Consider the following 26518-nt stretch of genomic DNA (forward strand, 5'->3'; position numbering starts at 1 on the left):
ATTCATGTCATAATTGAAACCAGCTGAATGGGATTTAGTTGAGTAGGACGTCTTTCATAATCGATGTCTTTTGGGAAATTATTTTTGGGTAAATAGCTTGTTTTTTGTATTAGTTTGAGCATTTTTATATACAGGCTGCCAATAATTATTTTTAGAAATCATTTTTTAAAGACTATTGCTGCGTCCCAATTTGGACACTTATACTATAAAAAGTATGTACTTTTTTCTTGTATGGTTGGTCTCGCATGTCCGCCATGTTTGTTGTTTGTTTACACTTTCCCCCCGAGTTTGTAGTTCTTATCGAATTCTCATTGTATTGTGGGCAATATTAGCGGTTAGAATACAGACGGTTTTACACTTAAAATAGTAAACCCTTTCGGAAACCTTTGGGTTACTTTTTTCAACATACTACTAGGGGTCACCAATCTCTGTCCTGGAGGGCTGGTGTCCCTTCAGTGTTTGGCTCCAACTTGCCTCAACACACCTGCCTGAATGTTTCAAGTATACCAAGATTAACTTGCTCAGGTGTGTTTGATTAGGGTTGGAGCTAAAATCTGCAGACACCGGCCCTCCAGGAACAAGTTTGGTGACCCCTGTACTACGGTTTGGGACTAATTTATGAATACTCTATAGGATTGGGATGAATTTGAAATTGGGATGAAATTGCCTGCTAATCAAGTATGCACTACATTTGAGAAATACGTTCTATATAGTATTAATGTGAGTAGTACTAATAGAACTCAGGCATTCTGCATCTGCCATTTGTCACATTATCACGTGACCTACCCGTGTCAGTTGTGTCACTTCACTCAAATTCAGAAATTCTCTTATGTGGCATCATGGGATAGATAGTATAACATCCATCAGATTTACACTTTTGAATGGTAAATTCAGAGGTAGTTGGTCATCCAGGTACTTTTTGCATATTGCTTTTTATATTATGAATTTGGACATACAGTACTACTCTGCTCGCATACTGTTTTTAGCATACTATATAGTATGGAAGTATGCAATTTCGGATGCCTATTTACTTTTTTATGGTTATATATTTGATAAAATGATTATAAACATACTAATTATAAAGTATTTTATTTTAGACTTTAATATTTCACAAATCAACCAAAGATACATGATTAATATTTTTGATTAAGTTTTCTTTTTTTTATCTTCAGCTGTTGTTGTTTTGTTATGTGCATTTCCCTTTTACTATTTACTACTGTTTTAAATATATATTTCAATATATTTTTTTATCAGAGTTTTAGTCATTTTAATGGTTCAACATCAGTTATTTCTTATAACCAGTAGTTCAATATTATATTTTTCTTTAGATTTATTTTATTTTTATCTTCCTACAACACCAGTGACGAATTCATAGAATAAATAAACATATAGTAAGCATATAGCAAACACTATCGCACTTAAATCATTAAATTATACTATTAGTTTTTAAAAATATGTTTATTTTTATTTTATTTTTTAATTTTGGAGATTTCCACAGTGGGTACACAAAACAACCAAACATAGGAATCCAACTTGTAGAAATAAAAAAATAAGGAAAACCAATACAAAAATGTTATAAATAAATATAAAAGGACATTAAAGATTTAAAGACATAATAAGAGCAATCAAAATAATGCACTTATAAATGTTTTGTATACTATCAAAACAAAATCAGATAATACCAATATCCCTTTAAGGCAAGTTATTTCACTTTGCAGCCATCTTCGAAACGCCTCTCAGACAGTATGCTTGGGCATTCTGTTTAAATGGGGAAATATCAAATTCTCAAAAACTGTATGCCAAGCTCTTGATAAAATTACATATTTGGAATCACCAATAAAATTAAACAACAACCATCTCATAAGTTTTGTTTCTAAACTTTAAAATCAAACATTCACACTCGAAAGGAACGAGATCACAACACCAACCTCATTCATGCCACTTTGTCAAATCGCACTGGTCTTCTAAAGAACTTCACAACTTGGTCTTGATGGTGAATCTCCCCCAGAAATGACAGCAGTTTTGTTTACTAGTTTGTGGGGCATTTGAGTAGCTGCTGTCATGTGATGTACGTTTGACAGGATGAACTGTACCTCGTGTTTGTTTCATGCAGATTACAGAATCAGAAAACTTTTGTTTTCAAGTACACTTGGTTCATTTAAAAGTAGAGATTTCAAGCTTTATTCTGATATATTTCTTATGTCTGTGAATTAAGCAAGTATTCGCTGAAATTCCAGTGCATTTTTTAACCACCCAACTGTCGTAAAAGCACAAGTCTGGTCTGAGCTTCTCCCCCAGAGAATCGTCAGTCTATAAGGATTGATGATTGGCTCCTTTACTTGTAGGTGGGACTTATTCGCCATATTGACGTAACATTTTTCCCCATTCAAAACCATACAAGTGACGTGTCTTGTGTATTTTATTGTCTTAGACAATACTGATGCATTGATGTTTAAATGATACTAAGATGTTTGAAAATATATAAGAAAAAAATACCAAGATATAACAGTAAAACACCAATAACACTAACTTAAGAGATTAAGCTAATTTATTAACTTTTCAGTATACTTTAACCTCTAATATTTTTTCTATATCAGTTTATATTTTCAAATTGCTAGTTTTTAACAGTAAAAAACAATTACTTTTTCTGTTTCTTCAAAACTTCAGGCTGGCAAGTTCCTGAAGTTCGTGTCGAAGGAGATGGAGGCGATGTACATCGAGGAGCTGAAGAGCTCAGTCAACCAGCTGATGGCCAATCTGGAGAGCATGCCAGTCTCCAAGGGCGGAGAGTTCAAGCTGCAGAAGCTCAAGAGGGGACATAACACCTCCATCATTGATATGGGCCAGGAAGATGAAAACCAGCTGTCCAAGTCTGATGTTGTGCTGTCTTTCACACTCGAGGTAAGAACTGTTCTGGCCTGCAGGCAGTGTATTAGTCTTGAGCTCAAGGCCGGGGATTTAGAGTCTGCCTTCCCTTTTTCGGGCCCAGGGGAGTAAAGGTGGTGTTTAGTGCTGGATCTGCTCAAGGCTTTTGTTCGTTTGACTTTGTTCCATGAAGGTTTGTAGAATTTCAGTAATACTGAGTGAGTGGGTGTTGTTGTTTCACAAACATAGTTATCTAGTAAGTGTACAGTACATATATACGTGCATTCAGACTTTGGATTTGTTTTCAAAAAAATGAATGAATAAGGAATTTGCTGATATGGAAAAACATAAAAGAAACTTTACAGCAGGGGTCTCAAACTCGCGGCCCGCGGGCCATTTGCGGCCCTCAGTGCAATATTTTGTGGCCCGCGCCGACCGCTGTACGCTGACAGAATCAGCGGAGCGGGGAGAAAGAGCGCTCACCGCTGATTCTATCCGTACATAGCGGTCACTGGCATTCCCCGCCCGCCGTGTAAACAAAGGAGCGGGGATGCCGGTGATGTCACCACGCACCCCGCCCCTTTATTAGACGCTGTGACGGGCGGGAAGAACCAAGGTAAGCTGTTCCCGCCCCTGCCTGCCACTTAGCTACAGCCTGCATCTTACAGGGCTCGAAATTGCGACCATTTTGATCGCATATGCGGCCGAAAATTAATCTATTAGTGCGACTACTGATAATGGTTGTAGTGCGATCTGTTTTGATTTTTTCTAAAAACGTGCTGAATCGCTCTTCCCTGCCGCTATATTGATTCATATTAACTGTCAATCACTCAAGGTATTCCGCTGTCAGATGACAGGGAAGGAGCTTTTATGACCACGGGAAATGCAAACGGCAGAAGAGTAAAAACTTAAAGCACACAGGTTTGCAAACCCCACCTAAAGTTGAGGCGCAGATGAGAGCGATCATGACACGTCACGTGGTGAATAATGATCCGCCAGCTGAGATCAATCGAGTACGCGCTTCATGGAGAAAGCGCCCGAATCTCCATGCGTTGCATTCACTGCGTGTTCAGCGCAAATGTCCGCTAAAAGTCAAATCTAATACTGTACGTGTCATCGCCAAAGAAGCTCGCCTTTACTAAGTTTACACTGAAACTGCAGCTCATAACAAACAGCGGTATTGCGCCGGTGGTCACCCACCGCAAGAATCTTGCGCTGCCTGCTCATAAATTGGGTCGGCTGACTCAAAAAAATGAAGATCATCTCAGACTGAACCTTTAAATTGACACAAACTGAAACCAAATCTTTTAAAGAGTGATAGAAGTGAGACTTTACTTTCTTTCTTTTGTCTATTCTTTTTTGAGGTGTATATTATTTTTATTTTTTATTTATTTACTGATAACTGCTTTGCAGCTTTCATCATTGAATTGAATAATTTATTATAATCTTTTGTTTGTTTTGTAGCAGAAATATTATTTATTAAATTGACATGCATATAAATACAGCAGTACAAAATAAATATTTCTTACTGCAAGGCTTCATTTTTGTTTGATGCAAACTATACGATTATTTTTCATAAAGTAACAGACTTTTTATAGCAGATAACCTACATTCATGCACATTCAAGGCAGTATCATAATGAGAAATGTAATTCATTTTTACTATTATTGTCATTTTCATCATCACTAATATTCTATAGCCTAATTATTAGACATTCATTTTGGAATTATTGCACACAAATATCAATGTCTTCGCAGCATTAGGTAGATAGTTGTTTTTGGTTTTTGTCAGTCCTATTGATGTTGTTTTAAAATACAATAAATCCCTTAAAAAGCAATTTGTAGCGGTGCTCAATCATTTTTGGTGGGTGCTCCTAAATTTTTTCTGGTGCTCCTAAATTTATTTTGGTGCTCCTAAATATTTGAAGTTTGGAGCACCGGTGCTACCATGTAAAAAAGTTAATTTCGAGCCCTGTCTTATATATATTATAGGTAAATACAGACTGGTACAGACTGATGTGACTGGAGTGGGGTGGGGGTGTTTTATTTATACATATATACGCCTTTTTTTTAGGTGAGGGAATGGAAGTTTTGAGTGAGTTCCCCCACTTTTTTCCCTAGGACTTGGCCTTTTTGGAAGCACATATTTGTGTGAGAAGTTATTCTCCACCTTGAACTTCAATAAGTCAAAGTGCAGGTCTAGACTTAATGATGATCATCTTCAAGCCATACTGAGAGTCTCAACTGCTTCCGCTCTAAAGCCAAATGTGGTTCAGATTTGTGAGAAGAAGCGCTGTCAAGTCTCTGGCAGCAAGGAGTAGGCAAAAGATGCCATGTTCAGAAGAACTGTTCATAATCTTCACTCAATGTTCTATTAATGTTCAGGACACTTCATGTTCAGAAGAAATTATTAAAACTGTTAATAATGACATTTGAGGACTTTTTTTTTTGTGAAATCCCTTATGCGGCCCAGCCTCACCCAGACTTTGCCTCCTGCGGCCCCCAGGTAAATTGAGTTTGAGACCCCTGCTTTACAGGGTTCCCAAACTTATGGAACTTAAAGTGCTTGAATTTCAGACATATGGATTTAAAGCCGGGAAATTACTTAAAACAAACGCAGGTGGTTGAAAGTGCTTGAATTTTAAAAAATTTAGAAATTCTTAAGTTAAATGTCTTAAGTTGAAATCTTCTGTTCAACAATCACATTGGCAAATAAAGCATATTTGATCAATATTTCAGAAATTGCATTTGAATATCACCATTGAATTCAACAGTTGTATTAAAGGGCACCTATTTTACCCCTTTTTCAAGTTTTTTTCCCGTCTTTTGTGTCTCCAGAATGTGTCTGTAAAGTTTCAGCTCAAAACACCCATCAGATTATTTATTATACCTTTCAGAAAATTGGATTTTCTGCTCTGAACATAATGTAGCTGATTTTGTGACCTTTGTCTTTAATGCTAGTTCTCTAGTTTAATCACATTTGATGATTATTGATGATCACAGAGAGCTGAACAGATCTTTAAATCCAAGTTGCTTTGCACACATCCGGTCTTGTTGATATGATTATACGCATTACCATGGAGACATACTAATACACAGCTGTCAATCAATTCATTGGGTGGGGAACTCGCACTTCTACGTCATGTTGCGGTGGGCCTCAAAAAGGGAGGGATTTGGATCCTATTTTAATGTCAAGAAATTTGAAAAAAGAGACTTATTGTATTTATATCACTCCAATATGACTGTGGACACATAATACCTACACACAGTTCTGTCTAAACAGCTTCAAAAAGATGATTTTCATCATAGGTGCCTTTGAACATGACTTTTTAAAACTCTGACATACTCTGACATTTTTAATGTAAATATTAAGTGTTATTGAAATGTTAAGTGCAGTAAGGACGTTTATGGTGCTACATATGCTGGGGTATAAATTGCAAAAGTGCTTAATTTAAAATGAATGGTGCTTTAATTGTTCTTAAAAACAATTGAACCTGCTGTTCATGAAAGTATGGGAACCCTGTATTGTGTATTTGATTACAGTTTTATTTTATTTATTTATTTATTTATTTATTTATTTTGTAAACTGTATACTGTTGACATTTCTTACTAATTAAATGTTGTCTTTAAAAATATGCGATTTATATGAATTCTTAGACATCACAAATCTTTTTTTTTGTTATTTCAGTTAGAAGTTAAGAATAGAAGGTAAAAGTTTATTCTGATCAACTCTCATTTTCTGAAAAGGAAAAGCTCTAAATAAAAACATTTTTTTTGAAATTAGGAACAAAGCACATCTTTACAAAATAAAACAAGAAAATGTAAAATTCAGTTCAATTCATCTATATTTGTATACTGCTTTTACAATTTAGATTGTGTCAAAGCAGCTTAACAGATTCTGTTTCAATAAAACTATTATTTAAAGAAGTATTTTTAAAATAAAATTATTTTTAAGTGGCTTTTCTTCTATGGCTGCATTTACTGTAGCACTTTACTATTAGAAATGTAAAACTCAAATGCTTTTAAATAATCGTAATATAATATTAATGCAATTAATATAATAAAATATCCAGTACGTTGCCTCAGTGCAGATCATCTTAGTTCTAATTGCAAAGCATGTCAAAATGATTATTTAAATGATTATTCTTTAAAGGTTTAGTCAAAAATTTTAACCCTGTGTCCATTTACTCATATTGTTGTCACATGTTGCACTCACACATTTAATTATCTGTGTTTATACTGTGTGTGAATTGTAAATCTGCCCTTATACAAAGCCATCGTATTTCTTCAGGAGACCTGGATTCAGATTAGAGCACTCGAGTGATTATTTTTACAATGCTTTTTATCTTTTAAGCTTAACAGAATTGGAAAAGTCAAACAGAAGTCCAGCACAGGCTCATTGGAAATACAGTATGTGTCTACTTTATTGTGAACCTGAAAAAAGCACCAACAATAAAAAATAAATGCCACAAAACAATACAACAATGTCCATAATTAGTAATTGATTACATTTGCCTCACATTTCTATTACAACAACTTTTCTGCCATGGCCAGTTTGCTCGGTAGAGTTGTACACAAAACAACTAAACATATTTCACAAATAATGTAGCCTGAGGCATGTACAAGAAAATTATAAGCCATCCTGGGATTTTTTTCTTTCTTTTTTAAATATTTCCCAAATGATGTTTAAAAGAGCAAAGAATTTTTCACAGTATTTCCTATATTATTTTTTCTCTTCCGGAGAAAGTCTCATTTGTTTTATTTCAGCTAGAATGAAAGAATTATTTATTTTCTTAAATACCATTTTAAGGTCAATATTATTAGCCACCATAAGCTCTGTTTTATTTAAATTGTCTACAGAACAAACCGTTATGTTTAGTAATCTTTTTTCCGTTAAACAGAAATTGGGGAAAAATCATACAGGATGCTGATAATTCTGGAGGGCTAATAATTCTGACTTCAACTGTATTTCCAATGAGCCAATGAGTTAAAGAAATCTATAATAATATCTCCATCTGTGTTTTTGGAAGAAGAATGAAAATCTTAAAGGTTTGAAATGACACAAGAGTGAAAACATGATGACAGAATTTACAGTAAGTACAGTAAATAATGTAAAAGTCTTCAAAAAAACCCTCAATAATATGGTTTGCATCACCAAAACAGTTTATACATTGTAATATCTATAAATGATGAAAACATATTTTTACACCATCTTTATGTACTACTGTACAACTAAAGTGCTTTACAGTCATGTCTGAAGGTCACCCACACCCAGTGTAAGACATCCACCTGGATGATGCAATGGCAGAGGCATAACACTAGGATTACACCCCTACTCTTTACAAGAAGTACAATAGAATTTGAAATGACCACAGAGAGTCAAGATCCTGATTTATTGTCTCATCTGAAGAACAGTGTTGGAACAGTTGTGTCCTTTTCACTATAGTGAAGCAATATGATACACACAGACTGCAGAAAAGGCACCCCCTGCTGGATTTATAGTTAGCATCACTTACTGATCAGCCTAGTTTTTTCAAGCTCTCTTTTTTGGATACTGACCTAGGGTCTGATTTATACAATTTGCATTGAAACCTTCATAAAAAATAAACATACGCCAGAATAATTTGTAATTTACTTATTAATAATTATGACTCATGTGATGATTTAAAGTGGTTCAATTTAGTCAATATTTATTATGCACCTTTTTACAAGATGTAAAATAAGTCTCTGATATCTGATGTCTTTGAGTGTGTATGTGTTGAGTGTATAAAATACCCCAAAAATAATGTTTTATTACTCCCCATTTTAGACTTTGATCCTAGTCTCGCCATTTTGGTGACGGACGCTTTAAATTTAAATGAGATTGTGCTCTTTTCAAAAAGGACGGAGCTACAAAAGGCTGTGTGTCAGCATAGTGACAGATTCAAAAACACTACTAAAGTCTTATGCTGATAAGGGTGAGATCCTCACTAATGGGTGGGGCTTTCTCTCTCTGATGACAAGTACAAAGGGAGAATGTCAATCAAAGTTTTTCTGCAGACTGTTTTCATAAAATGTTATTATAAAAAAAGTAATAAATTTTTTTTACCATTGGAACCTGCTTCTGTTCACAGACTGCAGCCACACAACTGTGTTTATACTTCTTATAAAAGTGATTTTTGCATAATAGGTTCCCTTTAAGTTAAATGCTTACTCAGAGTTTATTTAAATTTACTTTATATAGATAACAATTTTTGTGTGTGAAGTGGCATGTGCACATTTGTTTTGTGTGTATGCCACATTTATAAATGAGACCCCTGGACAGTACACGTTTAGTGGTTGACCAGAATTGGGCTACAGGGTGAAAAATCAGTTTGTTTGTTTTAATACAAATTACAGAAAAAATAAAAATAAAACAATTCTTGGTAAAGGTTATTTCAGTTTAAAATGATAGATGAAAAGTTTACAGTGCTCAGTATATATAAGTACGCCCCCTACAAATCCCTATTTTAAATTAGGATTTTCTATAGCATGCATATACATAAGTTTAGTCAGTACTGAAGCCAGATCTTTGACAAAATAACTTACAATAATGGAAAAGTATTAGGCCAAATGTATATGTTAGGAAAAAATATTAAATACAATTTTCAAAAATAGCAAAAATCAAGATAAAAAACAGATTTATACAATTTTGTTGAAATGTTGTAGTTTGTAATTTTCTTTTCACAATATTTTGCATGAATTTAAATGTGTTATCTCTCCATTTCTAAAGATGTTCTGTGACTAAAATATCATTTTAATCAATATATTTGTTTAAATAAATCTGTTTTTTTAAATGCACCAAAATATATGACCCATATTCACTGAGAAATGTATAAAAATATTCATTTCCAAAATAGGGTGTACTAAATTCAGTATTTCCACTTTTATGGCAAAGAATATATTCTTTTCGTGGTTTTTAAACGAAATTACTAAACATAAACATAGGAGTCTAAGAAAATTCTCATTTTTAAAATAAATTTCAGATGACACTTAGAGGTTTTTGAATCTAGACTCTTCATTTTCATTTTAATGTTTTAAAGCTACATTTTCTGCATGATTATTTCAGTCTTTAGGGTCTCTTCAGATCGTATCGTCATTGTTAAAAGCTTTCTGATTAATATTGCTGTAAAACATGTGATTGTTGTCTTTAAGTGTGTGAAATTTAAGAAAACATGACCAGTATACACCAAAATGTTTAGCATTAATAACTGTTTTCAGCATTGATAATTATAAAAACCAATATTAATAAATGAACAAAACCAGCTGATAATAACTGAGCACCAAATAGGTCTTTTAGAAAGATTTATGAAGGGATACAGTATGTGACACTGAAAACCAAAGTAATTGAGAGGGGTCTGGCTGCAGACCTGGTGCAGTGCAATCTGGGCTGGATCTAATGCTTTTTAATGGGCTCACCTAACCCCACCCCTAACCCTACCCGTCACAGTGACGTCACTAGCTCCATTTGAATGCATTGTGTCTGACATTGCATCTCTGAGTGATGCAATCTTAGCTTGCATCATAAAGGCTGCATCCAGATACTATTAAAGTGATTACATCCTAAAATTGTCATCACAGGAATAATTTACATTTTATAAAAATGAAAAAATTGGTTGATTCACAAGTCATTTAAAATGGTATATTTGAACAGTGTTCTTCTTGTTACTGTTTACTGATTAAAATATCCTTCGTGAGACTTGAATACCTCCTACAAAAAAATAAAACTATCACAAATTTTAAGAAAATACCATCAAATATGTGAGACAATGGCAGATGTAGGGGCTGTTTTGGTGCTAGACGTTACACATTTTGTTTGAGCATTAAAATTTGAGCGGTTGTTGAAAAAATGCTGATTAGAACATTAATTTTGTACAAACAATCTGCAGCTAAAATCTGACAGCGCTTGCTTCCACAGATCATATATTTCTTTTTGCGAGTCTAAGGGTCGGCCTCTCATCATTTTGAATCAATGGGCACTCTTTGGTTTTGATAGAGAATTTAAATGAGAATTAATAATAAATTTAGCAACATTAGCAGCCGCAGCATTAGTTTAACACATGTCTGTAAGATTTGAGTCTTTACTGAGTTCCCAGCCTTTGCTATTGCATAAATTATAAATAGACTGCAGACAGAAAAGGCTGCAGCATATTAAAAAAAAAAAAGTTGTACTGCATTTTTGATAAATGATTCCCGAGAATATGGAATTCCTCTGAGAAATCTCCCCTCTCAAGTCTTAAGGTTTTGCTATAATTATACTATCTTGAGCAAGCTCGTTTTCTGGGCAGTTGATTATAATGTGGCTTGGTTTTAGTAGTCACAGTGGCTGACAGAGCAGTGTTTTATGGATTTGATAGCCTGGCTTGTGTCTTTGGAGTCTATTTTGTTTTGGGCAGCTATGAGCTGGCTGATTTTATAGGTGCTTTGGGTATGTGGATTGATTTTCGCTCCCGATGTAAACAATGCTTATTCAATGAGTGTCAAGAACAGTTTGAATAAGTTCTTAATGGGCTCAAAAAGTTGAGGTGAGGATCCCGATTGGCTGCTAATGACAAACTGAATCTAAAGGAGTGTTTAAAGTCATGAAATGAAAGTTAACATTGTCCTCTGTAGGGCTGCACAATATATCGTTTCAGCATCAATATCGCAATGTGCAAATCCACAATAGACACATGGCAGAATCTGCATGGCAGTTTAGTTTAAGTTCAGTTCAAGTGTATTCATCCATATCCAGGAACCACATTGTGAAGTTTAACCTTAAAAGGGTGAAGGTTTTTCATTTGCTTGTTTTTCTAAGGCCTATGACTATGAAATTTCAAGTGTATTTAAATCATTCGTGTATAAGAAATTATAGCATTTGAACATTAATTGTTTATTTTTATACAACAAAGACTATCGAATGTTTTTTTTAAATTTGATTATTTAATTTCTGCATCTGAATACAGTTAGAATTGTTCCAGAAAACCATAAAATATATGTTAAATTTGTGCAAATTATTTGTCCTACAAAATCATTTTTTTGTCCATCCCAATCATTATAAAATCCTGATTTTTTTCCAAATTTAGCTGGTGAAATTATATTCAAATCGCTATATACACTCACTGGCCACTTTATCAGGTACACCTATCCAACTTCTTGTTAACGCTTATTTCTAATCAGCCAATCACATGGCAGCAACTCAATGCATTTAGGCCTGTAGACATAATCAAGACGACCTGCTGCAGTTCAAACCGTGCATCAGAATCTGGAATAGTCTGAGTATTTCAGAAACTGCTGATCTAGTGGGATTTTCATGCACAACCATCTTTAGGGTTTACAGGTAATGGTTCTTAAAAGAGAAATACCCATTGAGCAGCAGTTCTGTTGTGCAAAGGTGTCGATTTCTGATGGTAGAGTCAGAATTTGGCATCAACAACATAATAACATGCATCCGTCCTACCTTGCATCAATGTTTCAGGCTGTTGGTGGTGATGTACTGTAATGGTGTGGGGAATATTTTCTTGGCACACTTTGAGCCCATTAGCACCAAATGAGCATCGTGTCAACACCACAGCCTACCTGAGTATTGTTGCTGACCATGTCCATGCCTTTACGACCCCAGTGTACCCATCTTCAGATGGCACTTTCCATCAGGATAATGCGTCATGTTATAAAGCGTAAATCATCTCAGACTGGTTTCTTGAACATGACAATGAGTTCACTGGACACAAATGGCCTCCACAATCACCAGATCTCAATTCTTTAGATCATCTTTAGGATATGGTGGAACGGGAGATTCGCATCAAGGATATGCAGCAGACAAATCTGCAGCAACTGTGATGCTATCATGTCAATATGGACCAAAATCTCTGAGGAATATTCCTTGTTGAATCTACACCACGACTGATTAAGGCAGTTCTGAGAGCAAAATGTTGTCCAACCCGGTGCTATTAAGGAGTACCTAATAAAGTGGCCAGTGAGTGTATATCGCAGAAAAACAAAACACTACAATATACGTTTTTTTCCAAAATTGTGCAGCCCTAATTGTCAGCTATTGTGGAATATTCTTGAAATATTCTTGAAATGAGAAAAATGCAGGGCAGTGCAAGACAGGCTAAGAAAAATAGGTTGAATTCAAAACAGAAACAAGATACCTACTGATAACCCAACTCTAAAGGAATTACGTGTGACCAGGAATTGAAGCAAAGTCCTTTCGAGGGAGCAGGGAAGGCTCTGGTATTTGATTAAAGTTTATGAGGGCAAAATATTTGGGTATTGCACTGTAACATGTAATATTTTATATTTAATATTATTTTATATTTTAATATTTAATATTTTATATTGCCTTATTTTTCAAGTATTTGGCCTTTATTTTACAATCACCACCATTTCTGTTTTCCTAAAAGCAATCTATTGGATTTTCTTGTTCTATGAAGCCTCAGAAATATGTAGTGGACTCTGATTGGTCAGCTGGCCCTGTTGTTCTGATTCGTCATTGTCCAGATGTGTCACGGCCAGTTTTAGGGTTCACAATGTCGCATCCCTAAGAAGTTGTTGTTGTCCGTTCCTAATGTTTGTTGTGGGTTTTAAAAAGCAAATTATTTAAATGAAAATATTTTAATTTGATTTGAACTGTGAGCTCTTAACTTGGCAGATGCTGTAGAGGCAATTTTACACACTAACCGTTAAAGCATTAGTTAAAACTGTAAAATTATAGAATATCAATCAATATTATTATTAAAGTGTTGACAAATGTTGTACTATATGACCAAATGTCTCTTTCCTGTAGGTGGTGATTATGGAGGTTCAGGGGTTGAAGTCGCTGGCTCCCAATCGCATTGTGTACTGTACGATGGAGGTGGAGGGTGGACAGAAGCTACAGACGGACCAGGCCGAGGCTTCCAAACCAACGTAGGCCACCTTTTTTTTTTTTTGCTTTTAGCTATAGTATATAAAATAAAAATGAACTAAAAATGTGTATGTATATATATACGATACATAATACGATACATGCACTATTATAAATGCACACATTGCCTTACATTACAATATTACATTATTTATTTATATATATTACAAGATATTATATCTAAATAATATAATCTTTTATTTTACACAATGTTTAGTTTAGAAATATTTGATAGAAAATATTGATAGATTGATAGATATTTTCAGATGTTTTTTTTAATTAATATACAAAGTACAATAAACTTTAAAGGGAATACAAGATCTGGTTTTAGCATTCTCGGCATGCAGTCCATCTGAAATATGGGCCAGTTTTGAAAAGGCAGAGCGGTTTCAGGTGCTGTGTCCTCCAACTAGGCTCTCTCATTTGGCCAACGGCAGTTACTCAAGGGATAAGCACATGACGAGGCGCTATTTTTGGGCCCTACGTTCCATCATTGGATCAGATGCCAATTTATAACGAGCTAAAGAGCGAGAGGGAGCGCGGTGGAGTCAGGGTGAGCGAGAAAGAATCAGAGAATACGACAGCCTACGTGTCCCCTCAGAAAAGTAATCAGCTGTGGAGAAACTGATTAGGAGTGCGGATCCCAGCGGATGGAGAGCAGGGAAAAGCAGAGAAAGCCTCCGGCAGCCTGGAGAATAATGACGTCACGTGAGAATTAGCATTTAGATTTTATCATCACACACGACAGCTTTCAAATGTGTGTGTGTTTAAGTGAGAACCCTCTCTCACACACACACATATGGCATATAGCATGCCTTTAATGAGAACACAATGTTTCTTGCAAGGTCACCTTCTTCCTGAAAGGGAAGAGAACCCACAATGAAGTGACATCTTCAAGGACATTTCCTTACTCACCATTAACTGTGATTTCACATTAAATGATATAATAATATTGCACTTTATTCTATTTTATTAAACTTCTTAATTATATAAACATGGATTTATTTATCTACACTCACCGGCCACTTTATTAGGTACAACTTACTAGTACAGGGTTAGACCCTATTTTGCACTCAGAATTGCTTTAATACTTTGTGGCATAGATTTAATTTTTCTCTGAGATTTTGGTCCATATTGATATGATAGCATCATGCAGTTGCTGCAAATTTGTCGGCTACACATCCATGATGTGAATCTTCGGTTCCACCACATCCCTAAGGTGAGTGTTGAGGCTCTTTGAGTATAGTGAACTCATTGTAATGTTCAATTATGTAAGGTTCAACGTTCACTGAATATTTCTCTTTTTCGGACCATTCTCTGTAAACCCAAGATGGTTGTGTGTGAATTTCACAGTAGATCAGCAGTTTCTCAAATACTCAGACCAGCCCATTTGGCACCAACAACCATGCCATGTTCAAAGTCACTTAAATCACCTTTCTTCCTCATTCTGATGCTCGGTTTGAGCTGCGGCAGATCGTCTTGATTGTGTCTACATGCCTAAATGCATTGAGTTGCTGCCATATGATTGGCTGATTAGAAATTTGTGTTGATGAGCAGTTTGACATGTGTACCTAATAAAGTGACTGGTGAGTGTATTTACCATATAAATAAACTGTAATATGTTTACAGTTGTCTGCACGGTGGTGCAGTTGGTAGCACATTTGCCTCAAGAAGGTTGCCTCACAGCAAGAAGATTGCTGGTTCAAGCCTCGGCTGGGTCAGGTTGCGTTTCTGTGTGGAGTTTGCATGTTCTCCCTGCATTTGCATGGGTTTCCTCCAGGTGCTCCGGTTTCCTACACAGTCCAAAAACATGCGGTACAGGTGAATTGGGTAAGCTAATTGTCCGTAGTGTATGAGTGTGAATGAGTGTGTATGGATGTTTCCCAGAGATGGGTTGCAGCTAGAAGGGCATCCGCTTTGTAAAACATGTGCTGGATAAATTGGCGGTTCATTCTGCTGTGGCGACCCCAGATTAATAAAGGGATTAAGCCGAAAAGAAAATAATGAATAGACTGCAGATATATATGAAAAACTGTACTAGATTGGAGTTGATTCTTTGAAACTGGTTAAAAAACGTTTTTTATTAGAAGTGTTTTTTGTCTATTTAGTCACCAATGCATATCAATTCATTAAATACATAAATAAATAAAATATTGTTTTTGATGCAAAAATGTATAGTTGTACTGTTTGATTCAGAGAGTAAATGAAAATGTGAACTAGCCTTGTTTTCTGCTGGTAGATTAAAACAATCTAGGCACAAAGTCTAAAGCACATGGCGTATCTAAATCCACTTTTGCTACTTTAAACCAAAAAATACACTCTGCTCCCTGGCACATGGTTAAACATGGTTGTGCTTATTCTCTTGATGAGTTATGGGTGTATTTTGAGCATAATGTGCATAAAACCAATCAGAGTCTCATCTCCCATTCCCTTTAAGAGTCAGCTGTATCATGCCATGGCGCATTTGCTGTTTACATGGCTTTGCAAGTGGAAAAACTGAAAGCTTCACTTGCGAGAAAACAGTTAAACAGACCATCTGCAGCATGAGGATAAAGAAGGAGCCTCTTCTAATCAGCCTCTTTACTTTCTCTTTACTTTTGCTCTTTTACTTTCATGGATAAGGAAATGGTGTTGTACGCGCACTGCTGAAGACATCCATTAGCCTACATATTTAATTTAGTTTGTTAAGCGCAAAGATTTGTTTTAAAACTATTTCTAAATTCAGTTCTAATTTCTAGCAAACGAATTAATGAACGATAATAATGAAGTGTGGTCAAACAACTGAGTTATATCCAAACATACCTCATATTCTTATGCCTATATAGTGACGCATACGTCTCCAAAACCCAACAGGTGGACAAATCTAAATTTGTTTTTACTAAAACAAATATAAATATGCCTTTACTAAATACTTCTACTAATAATAATAACATTATACAAATGCAAACAGTCATGAATAAACTTAAAAAAGGTGAACCATGGAGGTAGTGGTTTTTAAATTTAAATAGAAATAATTTTTGTTAAATTTTAATCCTTTTTTCATATGGTATTTGTGTATTGCTGTACATCCTGTGTGTGTTAAGCAATATATAAGTATTTGGACATGCATAGGCGCATAACTTAACACACCTCCTTTTTAGACCAGCACACCCAAGAGTCCACAATGTGGCACAAATGTATTTACTATTATTTAGGAAAATTACTGTTGTGCTGGTCAGAAAATAGCAACAAATCGCGCCAAACTTGTCTTGCGCCGAACTGCACTGGGTGGATAATAGGGTCCTTTATCTCTCAGACCAATATGCATCAATAAGACAGTTCAATGTAAATACATAAATAAATACATAGGAACAACATCTAACTGTAATTTTATTTTTCAGTTAGTTAATTTACTGAGTTGATTGATAAAAATAGATTCATTTAAAGTTATATCAAATTTACTGAGTGAAATTTAAACATTTTCAGTTTTGTTCATTTTACATCACCATCAAAACTGGATTACCTGTGAATATCACCTAGTAAAGCTCTCCTGCCTCTTCTTTTATCCTGTATCACTGATTCTGCTCCATTCTTCTCTTTTTGTAACTTAAATTTTGCTTTCCGCTCTCTCTCGCTCTCGTCTTCTTTCAACTGTAAAGCACTTAGCTCTTATAAAAGCCTTATGATTATGAGTCATAGAACTCTGTCTATATTCATGTATTCATGCTGTCACCGGCGGTTGGAAACAGAGAGAATTGGCTCATTTTAGCAAAGCATAACAGCGCTAATGGACACACAAGAATGTGTCACATCAAACAGACATGCTGAAGGAGAGAGATTAAGAGGAGGAGGAGAAGATAGCGAAAGAGGCAGCAGTATCAGCAAGAAAGCGCAAATTTGACTTTCAGATGTACTTAGAAAATCTTATTCAGTCAGCTGTTGGGAAAATAAACATACCTTATGTGGACCCCAAACGGGATCATGCACACATACACACACAATTTAGTCATGCATGGCTTTGTGCTATGTCAGCAACCTCCCTGACACTTGCCTTTTAGTGCTGCTGGAAGGCTAAACCAGCCACATCCATGCTAAACAAGCATACGCTGCATCCCAATTCACTTAAATTTATAGTACGTCGTAAAAATTAGATACTTTTTTTGTGAAGAAATAGTACTTTTGAGTGTGTACCAGAAGATTTGCAAGCTTTTGGACATACTACTTTCCTATTAAGGGATAATTTTGTTGCTTGGTTTCATGTCCTGTCAATCATCTCGACATTTCTTTTGTATTTAATTTCCTACCATATTGAAGAACAAGCAGCAAGTTATTCTGCCATTCATAGGTCTTTCATGCTGAGAAGTCTCCTTGGGTGCTTGCAAGTGCATTCAGAAGTTAATGGCCAAACATGTCTTTATAAAAATTCACATCATTATTTATTATTATACTATATTTATTATTATATTTTCCAGTAGGTTATCTAATCAATTTATCTTATTAATAATTATTCAAACATCTTTTCCAAAGCCTCTGTTCCATTTTTTCCAAAGCCCACTGTTAAAGATTTTTGTAAATTGTACAGTATTTAACTGTAGGACAGTTTTGCAGTATGGTACCTCATTTTTTAGTTGCATTGTGAAAATTACAAAATATTTTTTGTCAGTATTTTATGTTTATTTTAATACGTGTACTCGTCACACGTTATGTTATACAGTATAAACGTCGCTGTGAATGTAAATACAGTATTGTACCAGTAATTGATTTAAAGTAAGTTATTGGCAAACTGCTGCCAGTAAGTTACTGTAAATCAATTACAGGAAACTGTTAACAGTGTAGTTTGTAGCCTCTTTTCCATCTTTTTCAAACTCACTGTTAACGATGTTTGTAAATTATACAACATTTAACTGTAAAATGAACTGTATTTTTCTGTAGGACAGTTTACAGTATGGTACTGTATTTTAGAGTTGCGTTGTGAAAATGACTCTATTTTATGTTTATGTAAATACATATACAGCAATATAATTGGTGCTATAAATGTGAATACAATATTTTTCCTGTAATTGATTTACAGTAAATTATTGGCGAACTGATACCAGTAAGTTACTGTAAATTCTACAGGAAACTGTTAACAGTGTAATTTGTAGCTTCTTTTCTATCTTTTCCAAAGGCTACTGTTACCGATTTGTGTAAATTATACAGTATTTAACTGTAAAATGAACTGTATTTTACTGTTGGGCAGTTATGCAGTATGGTACTGTATTTTAGAGTTGCATTGTGAAAATTACTATGTTTTCTGTTTATGTAAATACACATACAGCAATATAAATGGTGCTGTGAATGTAGATACAGTGTTCTTGCTGTAGTTGATTTACAGTAAGTTACTGGCAAACTGAGGCCAAGAACGTTACTGTAAATTCTACAGGAAACTGTTAACAGTGTAGTTTGTGGCCTCTTTTCCATCTTTTCCAAACCCACTGTTAACGATGTTTGTAAATAATACCATATTTAACTGTAAAATTAACTGTATTTTACTGTAGGACAGTTATGCAGTATGGTACTGTATTTCAGAGTTGCAATGTGAAAATTACTCTATGTTTTCTGTTTATGTAAATACATATTCAACAATATAAATGGTGCTGTAAATGTAAATACAGTATTGTTCCTGTAATTGATTTACAGTACGGTACTAGTGAATTGCTGCCTCTAAGTTACTGTAAATTATACAAGAAATTGTTAACAATGTATTTTGTAGCCATGTTTGAAGTTTGTAAAACTTTTTACTCACGTTTGTTGTTCTAATCAAATTCACATCCAAGACACAATGTATTGAGGCCAACATTAGTTATTACATAGGTTTACATTTCGATATTCTACTAAAAGTAGTAGACCTCCGGGTAATTTTGGAATACTCATTTCAACTTACTATGATTTAGGACAAACTAATTCTACTTGCAAATACTATTTTGGTCAGAATTGGGACACAGCAATAGACATAACCAGGAACTAAATTCAGTAATTTAAGACTCCAGTCAATAACCAATAATCCATAATACACATCAACCAAGTGCTAAATTCAGCATTGTTTTGATCAATTTTCACATTCTAGAAATATGTTTTGAGGTCTATATTTAAATCAAAGATGAGCGATTTCCGTAAAATTCAAGGATGGGACAGAAATCTCTGAGATTTAATTAAAATATCTTTGTTTGTGATTCATTCATTCATTTTCTTTGGCTTAGTCTCGTTTTCAGAGGTCGCCACAGCAGAATTAACCACCAACTATTTCAGCATATGTTTTACGCAGCAGATGCCCTTCCAGCCGCAATCCAGTACTGGGAATTACCCATACACACTCATTCACACACACACGCACACGCACGCACACACACACACACACACACACACACACACACACACACACACACTCATACACTATGGCCAATTTAGTTAATTCAGTTCACCTATAGCACAAGTCTTTAGACTGTTGGGGAAACCAGAGCACCCACAGAAAACCCACGCAAACACGGGGAGAACATGCAAACTCCACACAGAAATGCCAACTGACCCAGCTAATTCAAATATGAACAATTATGGGTTTGAAGCAACAGAAAGTAAATAAAAGATGCAAGAAATGTTCAGTTTGCAGTGTTACAATCTGGAGGAAGTAAAATTGCATCAAATATTTGGACAAATTGCACAATTAACTATGGTAATTATTTAGGAAATCTGGTGCTGCTACAACACTGACAGCATGTGGAAATGATCCGCAGGTGCAAATCATTATTGTTGTCTTTCTAAAGTGTTATAAAGTATTTAATATTCCTTGTAGGCACTTAGAAAAATATCACGGTAAACATTTGGCCACAAAATCGGCCTCAGGCTCATATTCCTAATGCAAATTACTCCCATACAAATCTCATGTTTGTTGCAAATAAAACATGGGAGTTGCTAATGGGTTTTTTTTTCTTCTTGAGATTATGACGTTTATCGCCCCCTGGTGGTCTTCAAGCAAGCGTGATGAATGTGCTCTCCCGTCGCTCAATCTGCATATGACACTGTTCAATGTGAAAAATCACACTTCCCACCACACACATAGCAGTTTTTTTTTCCCTCTTCCTCTAGCTTTCCCTTTTTTGCCCTCTTTTTCTCTCTCTGTTTTTCTTTCTGTCTCATTTGACTGCTGCCTCTGAAACATGCTGTCTGTTTCCAGGCAGCAGATCATGTCACGTGTTCTCATTTTACTAGGCCAACTCTACCTCTCATCCTCTGTGCGTGTGTGTGTTTTCATAGGTGTTCATTTCTATACAATTGCATCATATTGTTCTGAAATTGTGTATATTTATTATTAATAACATCAATAGATATCCTTTACTGACTCATATCTTTGATTTCTCACTCTCGCTGAGGTCTGCTACTGTGCAGTCTCTTTCAGGTACTGGCATGAGTTATTATATTCCTCCTTTATGGTGGCTTCACTCTACATGCATATGGATTAGTGGCCATAAAGGAGGGAATAGTAGGTCTGTCAATGGGTGGTTTCTTTAATGATGCAGAGAAAGCGCTGTTTCCACAAAAAATTCAATAAAATAGGATGAAGAATTATAAATAAAAATTTAATAAAAAAATAATAATTGTGTTAAGTTAGTTTCACAAGCAGTTCAAGTTTTAGATCAGTGGACTTAAACTCCATTCCTGGAGATCCACAGCTTTGCAGATTTTGGCTCCAACCATCTCCAAATCACACCTGCTTAATACTCTCTATAGTCTTGAACACCTTGATTAGTTGGCTGTGTTTGATTAGGGCTAAAGCAAAGCTGCAAACTGTGGCCCTCCAGGAATTGAGTTCAAGACCCATGTTTTAGATGTTCACAGAATATATAATATAATATGCTCTGAGGAATACATTTGCAATAAAGTGCAATAAAGTCTATATGGAAAATCATTTTTAAAAATAACGGATCAGCTTTTAAAGACAGACATGTTAATAAATAAATGGTAGGATTTTTGTTGAAAAAACTATATTACCCATGATGCTGTACAGAAACTTCCACCAGTCAGAGATCTGTAGGGAGTGAAGCACGCCAAAATAGACCTTACATATCTTACACAAATTTAAGGAATAGGTTAAAATAAAGAAGTCTGTTTCTGAATCAAATAATATTAGGTTTTAGATCATTTTAAAGAGCCCATATTATACATGAAATAGGGTCATATCTTGGTTGTAAGGGTCTCCAACAACAGTCTAATATGCATGCAAGGTCAAAAAACACTTTCATGGTCTTATAATCTGCATTTATTTTTACCTAATTATCCCAGCCAAGCTGTCTGTATAAACACACACACAGCACCAAGCACACAAAGCTCTCTCTCTCTCATACGCGTGCGTGCGCACTAACACACATACACACAAGCACCAAGCAGACACATCTTTCTCATTCGCATAGCAATATCCGTGATATTGCTAGACAGCCCGCTCCCGTCCCAAATTAAACCCGTTACCGACCGCTCCCGCGATTTATTCGGAAATTTATTCCCGCGCCGCAGAAATCTGGCGTGGGAACAGCCGCGGGAATGCAGACCTCTACCACGGAGCTCCGTAAACAAACAGCATGCGTCGCGTTTTTAACGTGACTTTGCACGCGATAAGAGAATATAGCCAGTTAACCTGATACAGTACACGCGGTTACAAGTAACAAATCACAACTAAATACATTTGCAAGCTAGAGTCAACGAGGCAACAACTTTAATCGCACGTACTTACACTTGAGAAATGGAAGAAACCCATCCTGACGTCCATCAGTAAGTTACTCTTTACTGATCCTTCCTTTAACAAACGCAGATGAAGTATTCTGTGTAGCATGTAGCTTCCAGAAGTTTCCAGTAGTTTCCAACTGCTTGGTCATAATGCTGATGTTTCAACTTTGGGTAGACCCTCGTTAATATCCATCTGCAGTGTGACTTCAATCGACCGGCATGCTTGTGTGCGTGTGTTTGTGGGTGTGTGTGACTGGGTTTCTGCGTCAGAGGGCGGGGCCTCAGGTTTGAAATCTCCCGGGTTTGCGCGTGCACGTGAATAACTTGGTTTCGTTCGTACGTCATGGCGAAACACCTAATGATTCGGTATCAAGGCGACTCGTTTGAAGCACTATGAGTCGACTCTTTTATAGATGAATCAACAGTTTTAAACACTGTACTCTTACAGATTTAAGCCTTAGCTGGATACTTCACTTCACTTAGAGCTGTGTTACACACTACATGGAGGGGAATTTTCAAAAACCCATGATATGGGCTCTTTAAGTAATTTGTCAGATATAGTATATTACTTCTGTTACTTAATATTGAGTTGTAAGATTATTGAAATAACCATAAATTGTTATTTTGTGAAGAGCAAACATCATAAATAATTACACTTCAGGTATACACTATAGAGAGCTAAACACAATGTGCAGCTTTTACAACCACAACTTAAATTTAAGAAAACTAATAACTATTGGGCGGCACGGTCGCCTGACAGCAAAAAGGGGACTGGTTTGAGTCCCGGCTGGGCCAGTTGGCATGTGTGTAGTTTCCCGTTTGTGTGGGTTTCCTCTGGGTGCTTTGGTTTCTCCCACGTTCCAAAGACATGTGCTATAGGTGAATTGGGTAAATATGTTAAAACAGGTAGAATAAAAGAATGAAAAAGAAAAGACAGACAGACATAATAGTGTGATTTGTTGGACGTAGCACAGTGCTCATTCAGTAAAGGAACAGCTAAACAGATGTGATTTCAGTCTTGATTTGACTGTGCCTAATGTTGGAGCACATCTGATCATTTCTGGAAGTTGATTCCCGCAGTGAGGAGCGTGATAACAAAAGGCGGATTCACCCTGCTTTGACTGAACTCTTGGAATTTCTAGTTTATATGATCCTAAAGATCTGAGTGATATGTTAAGTTTGTATTCAGTGAGCATATCTGTAATGTTTTGAGGTCCTAGGCCATTTAGTGATTTATAGACAAGCAATAATACTTTAAAATCTATTCTTAATGTAACTGGGAGCCAGTGAAAATACCTGAGGACAGATGTGATGTGCTCTGATTTTCTGGTTCTCGGCAGAATCCTGGCAGCAGCGTTCTGATGAGCTGCAACTACTGTCTGACTGTCTTTTTGGGAAGGCCAGTGAGGAGGCCATTACAGTAATCCACCCTGCTGCTGATAAAAGCATGCACAAGTTTCTCTAAGTCCTCCATGGAAACAAAGCATCTAATGCATGTTTTTGACATGACAAAATGATGATTTACTTATTGCTTTGACATGACTGAAACACATATCTGACTTCAGAATAACAACAAGTTTCTTGACCTTATTTTTTGTTGTTTGACCCTTAGAGCCAAGGTATGCATTCACCTTGAGAACCTCATCTCTGTTCCCAAATGCTATGACTTCAGTTTTCTCTTTGTTTAACTGAAGAAAGTTTTGGCACATCCAACTGTTCATTTCATCAATGCATTGGCAGAGGGTGTCAATGGGGCTGAAGTCATTAGGCAGTAAGGCTAAGTAGATCTGAGTGTCATCAGCATAGCTGTGGTAGGTGATTTGGTTCTTTCTCGTTATTTGGCTCAGTGGGAGCATATAAAGAAATCTCAGAATTTGTGCTAATCAAAATGTGATTAAACTGTAGATCAATCAGATGGTCTATAAATCCACTTCTTTTTAATAAAAACATTTTAAAGTAAAAAATATATATATAAATATAAATTGCAGAGAGAGCACTTTTCCTCAAATCCGCTCAACGTCACTACACTGCAATAATGAATAGGTACAGAAACAGTAAATAATAGTGGACTGCGAATGTGAACTCTTGAAATATTCTTTAGGTTATTCGTTTATTTATTTATTTTTTCAAATGTCAGACTTGTCTGCTGTGTGGGAGAATCTAGTAGCAGTAATCACCAGAGAATATCCTCGGCTGAATGCGTGATGTGGAAAAAAACGTCAGATGATGCACTTTACCCACTGGTCCGTCTCTCGTGCTCTTGACATTCAGTATTAGATTTTTACGACCTTATCAAATGATTTGTTAGCGAACGATTTCATCAGCCCTGCCGTGGAGCCGAATAGCACTGCGGAGATTGTTTTTCCTCGCTGATCAAAGTAATACAATGAAAAACAAGGGCTGCGAGACATCTCTGTGCAGAGCAGTTACGCAGTGATAAAGTAATAAAGAGCGGCCGACTGTCAAGGAGATCTATGGCACCTGGAGTAAGTCACACGTTTGCATCTCAAAGAAAGTGGAGGTTGTACTTTTAGTTTTTGGTATTGCAATTCACTCAGATTTGATATTGTTTTCAAATGTGTTTGATTTTTATACAGTTCCAGTTTTGAAAATAAAATTTTTTAAATGGGTTTTGTAGAGATGCCATAGAAGAATCAATTAGAGAGCTTCCAGTGAACAGCTCTGAAAACAACCACTTCTTTTTTATTGTTAAATGCAAGATAATTATCGACAGAATTATTTTTCACTATACACAAGTTACTATAGTGCATTAGAAAGGTCCATTTCTTGAAGGAACCATCGATATCAAGATGTCCAGTTCAATTTGATATTGATTCGTTTGAATATCTCATATACTTTTACATTATATGTCCCCATGACATGTCAAAATAAGGCAAGGTACAAGCACTAAAATGCTTAATATCTTTAATTAAAATTTTCTAAAAATCCAGAAAAATTTTGAAATATAATTGTTTTACCAGTATTGCAAAACAACTGTTGTGGTACAAACATTTAAATTGCGAGTTTTAATAATAATTTTTTTTTCTTTTGAAGCGATGTCTATCATAATTTGTTTTCATGACAGATTTCTGCAAGCATATAGCAAACAAATGCTGGGAGTTCATCACCCTTTGTTAATGCACATTATGAAGTATGGATTGACACCGGCCCTGCAGGACTGAGTTTGGGCACCCCTGGCTTATAGTCCCTTTATCCATCAGGGGTCACCACAGCAGAATGAACTGCCATGTTATCCATACATGTTACTGCCATGTTACACAGCGGATGCCCTTCCAGCTGCAACCCAGTACTGGGAAATACACTCTATCATTCACACACAAACACTACGGACAATTTAGTTTTTATCAATTCACCTTATGATGACCACCTTACAAATTATAATCTGCCCTCCTCAAGACGTTTCTCATCTATGCAGGTGTGTTGTGCTAAAATCTAGCTCCTTCTTGCCTCAACACACCTGCATAGATGTTTCTAGAAAGCCTAATAAGAGCTTGGTTAGCTAGCTCAAGTGTGTCTGATTAGGGTTGGAACTTAAATTTGCAGGACACCAGCCCTCTCCAGGACAGAGTTTGGGCACCACTGGACTAAGCCAAAGGAAAATAAATAAATGAATGAATGAATGATTGAAGATTAACAAAATACTACTTTTTTAAGCAGATTAACGTGCACATATTAATTGGTCACCAAAAACAAAAACATTTTTGAGCTAGGCTTTAAGGCTTGTCAAGGACTATTATGCTTCAATAAAGAGCTAGTAAGCATTGTTTCATATCAACAGCCAATAGTATTTAGTTATTATCACAGCTCTGCCAATGAGATTGGTATCAAGTGCATCAAATGAAAAGCAAATGAGAAACGTCTTGAAGAGGGCGGGACATGTCTGATACTAGAGAGCATTTGATTGGTCAAGATTTGATCAGAAACTGAAGTATGAGGTGCCGTAAAAAATTGTTGATCCATTTAAGCAGAGTTGACAAATTGCAAACTTTGGATG

The 26518-nt window shown here is 35.7% G+C and overlaps 1 protein-coding gene across 50 annotated transcripts in view; it reads left to right on the forward strand.

Annotated features, from left to right (window-relative positions):
• cadpsb (Ca2+-dependent activator protein for secretion b) overlaps positions 1-26518 on the forward strand; it is a 194551-nt gene that overhangs the window by 96909 nt on the left and 71124 nt on the right. For 45 of the 50 annotated variants that reach the window (XR_015494002.1, XR_015494003.1, XR_015493994.1 and 42 more), the window contains 2 exons: positions 2668-2901; positions 13651-13772. Coding sequence is in view for 21 of the 50 variants with exons in the window: in XM_087257765.1 (XP_087113891.1) it covers positions 2668-2901; positions 13651-13772 (356 nt within the window). In the remaining 29 variants the exon portion in view is untranslated. Of the gene's footprint in view, positions 1-2667; positions 2902-13650; positions 13773-14270; positions 14479-26518 lie in introns of those variants that run through there. The other 5 variants (XM_087257788.1, XM_087257786.1, XM_087257787.1 and 2 more) reach the window with 5 other exon arrangements.

This window comes from Danio rerio, chromosome 6, assembly GCF_052040795.2.
Source record: "Danio rerio strain M-AB ecotype USA chromosome 6, GRCz13ab, whole genome shotgun sequence".
In the NCBI taxonomy this organism is placed as follows: domain Eukaryota; kingdom Metazoa; phylum Chordata; class Actinopteri; order Cypriniformes; family Danionidae; genus Danio; species Danio rerio.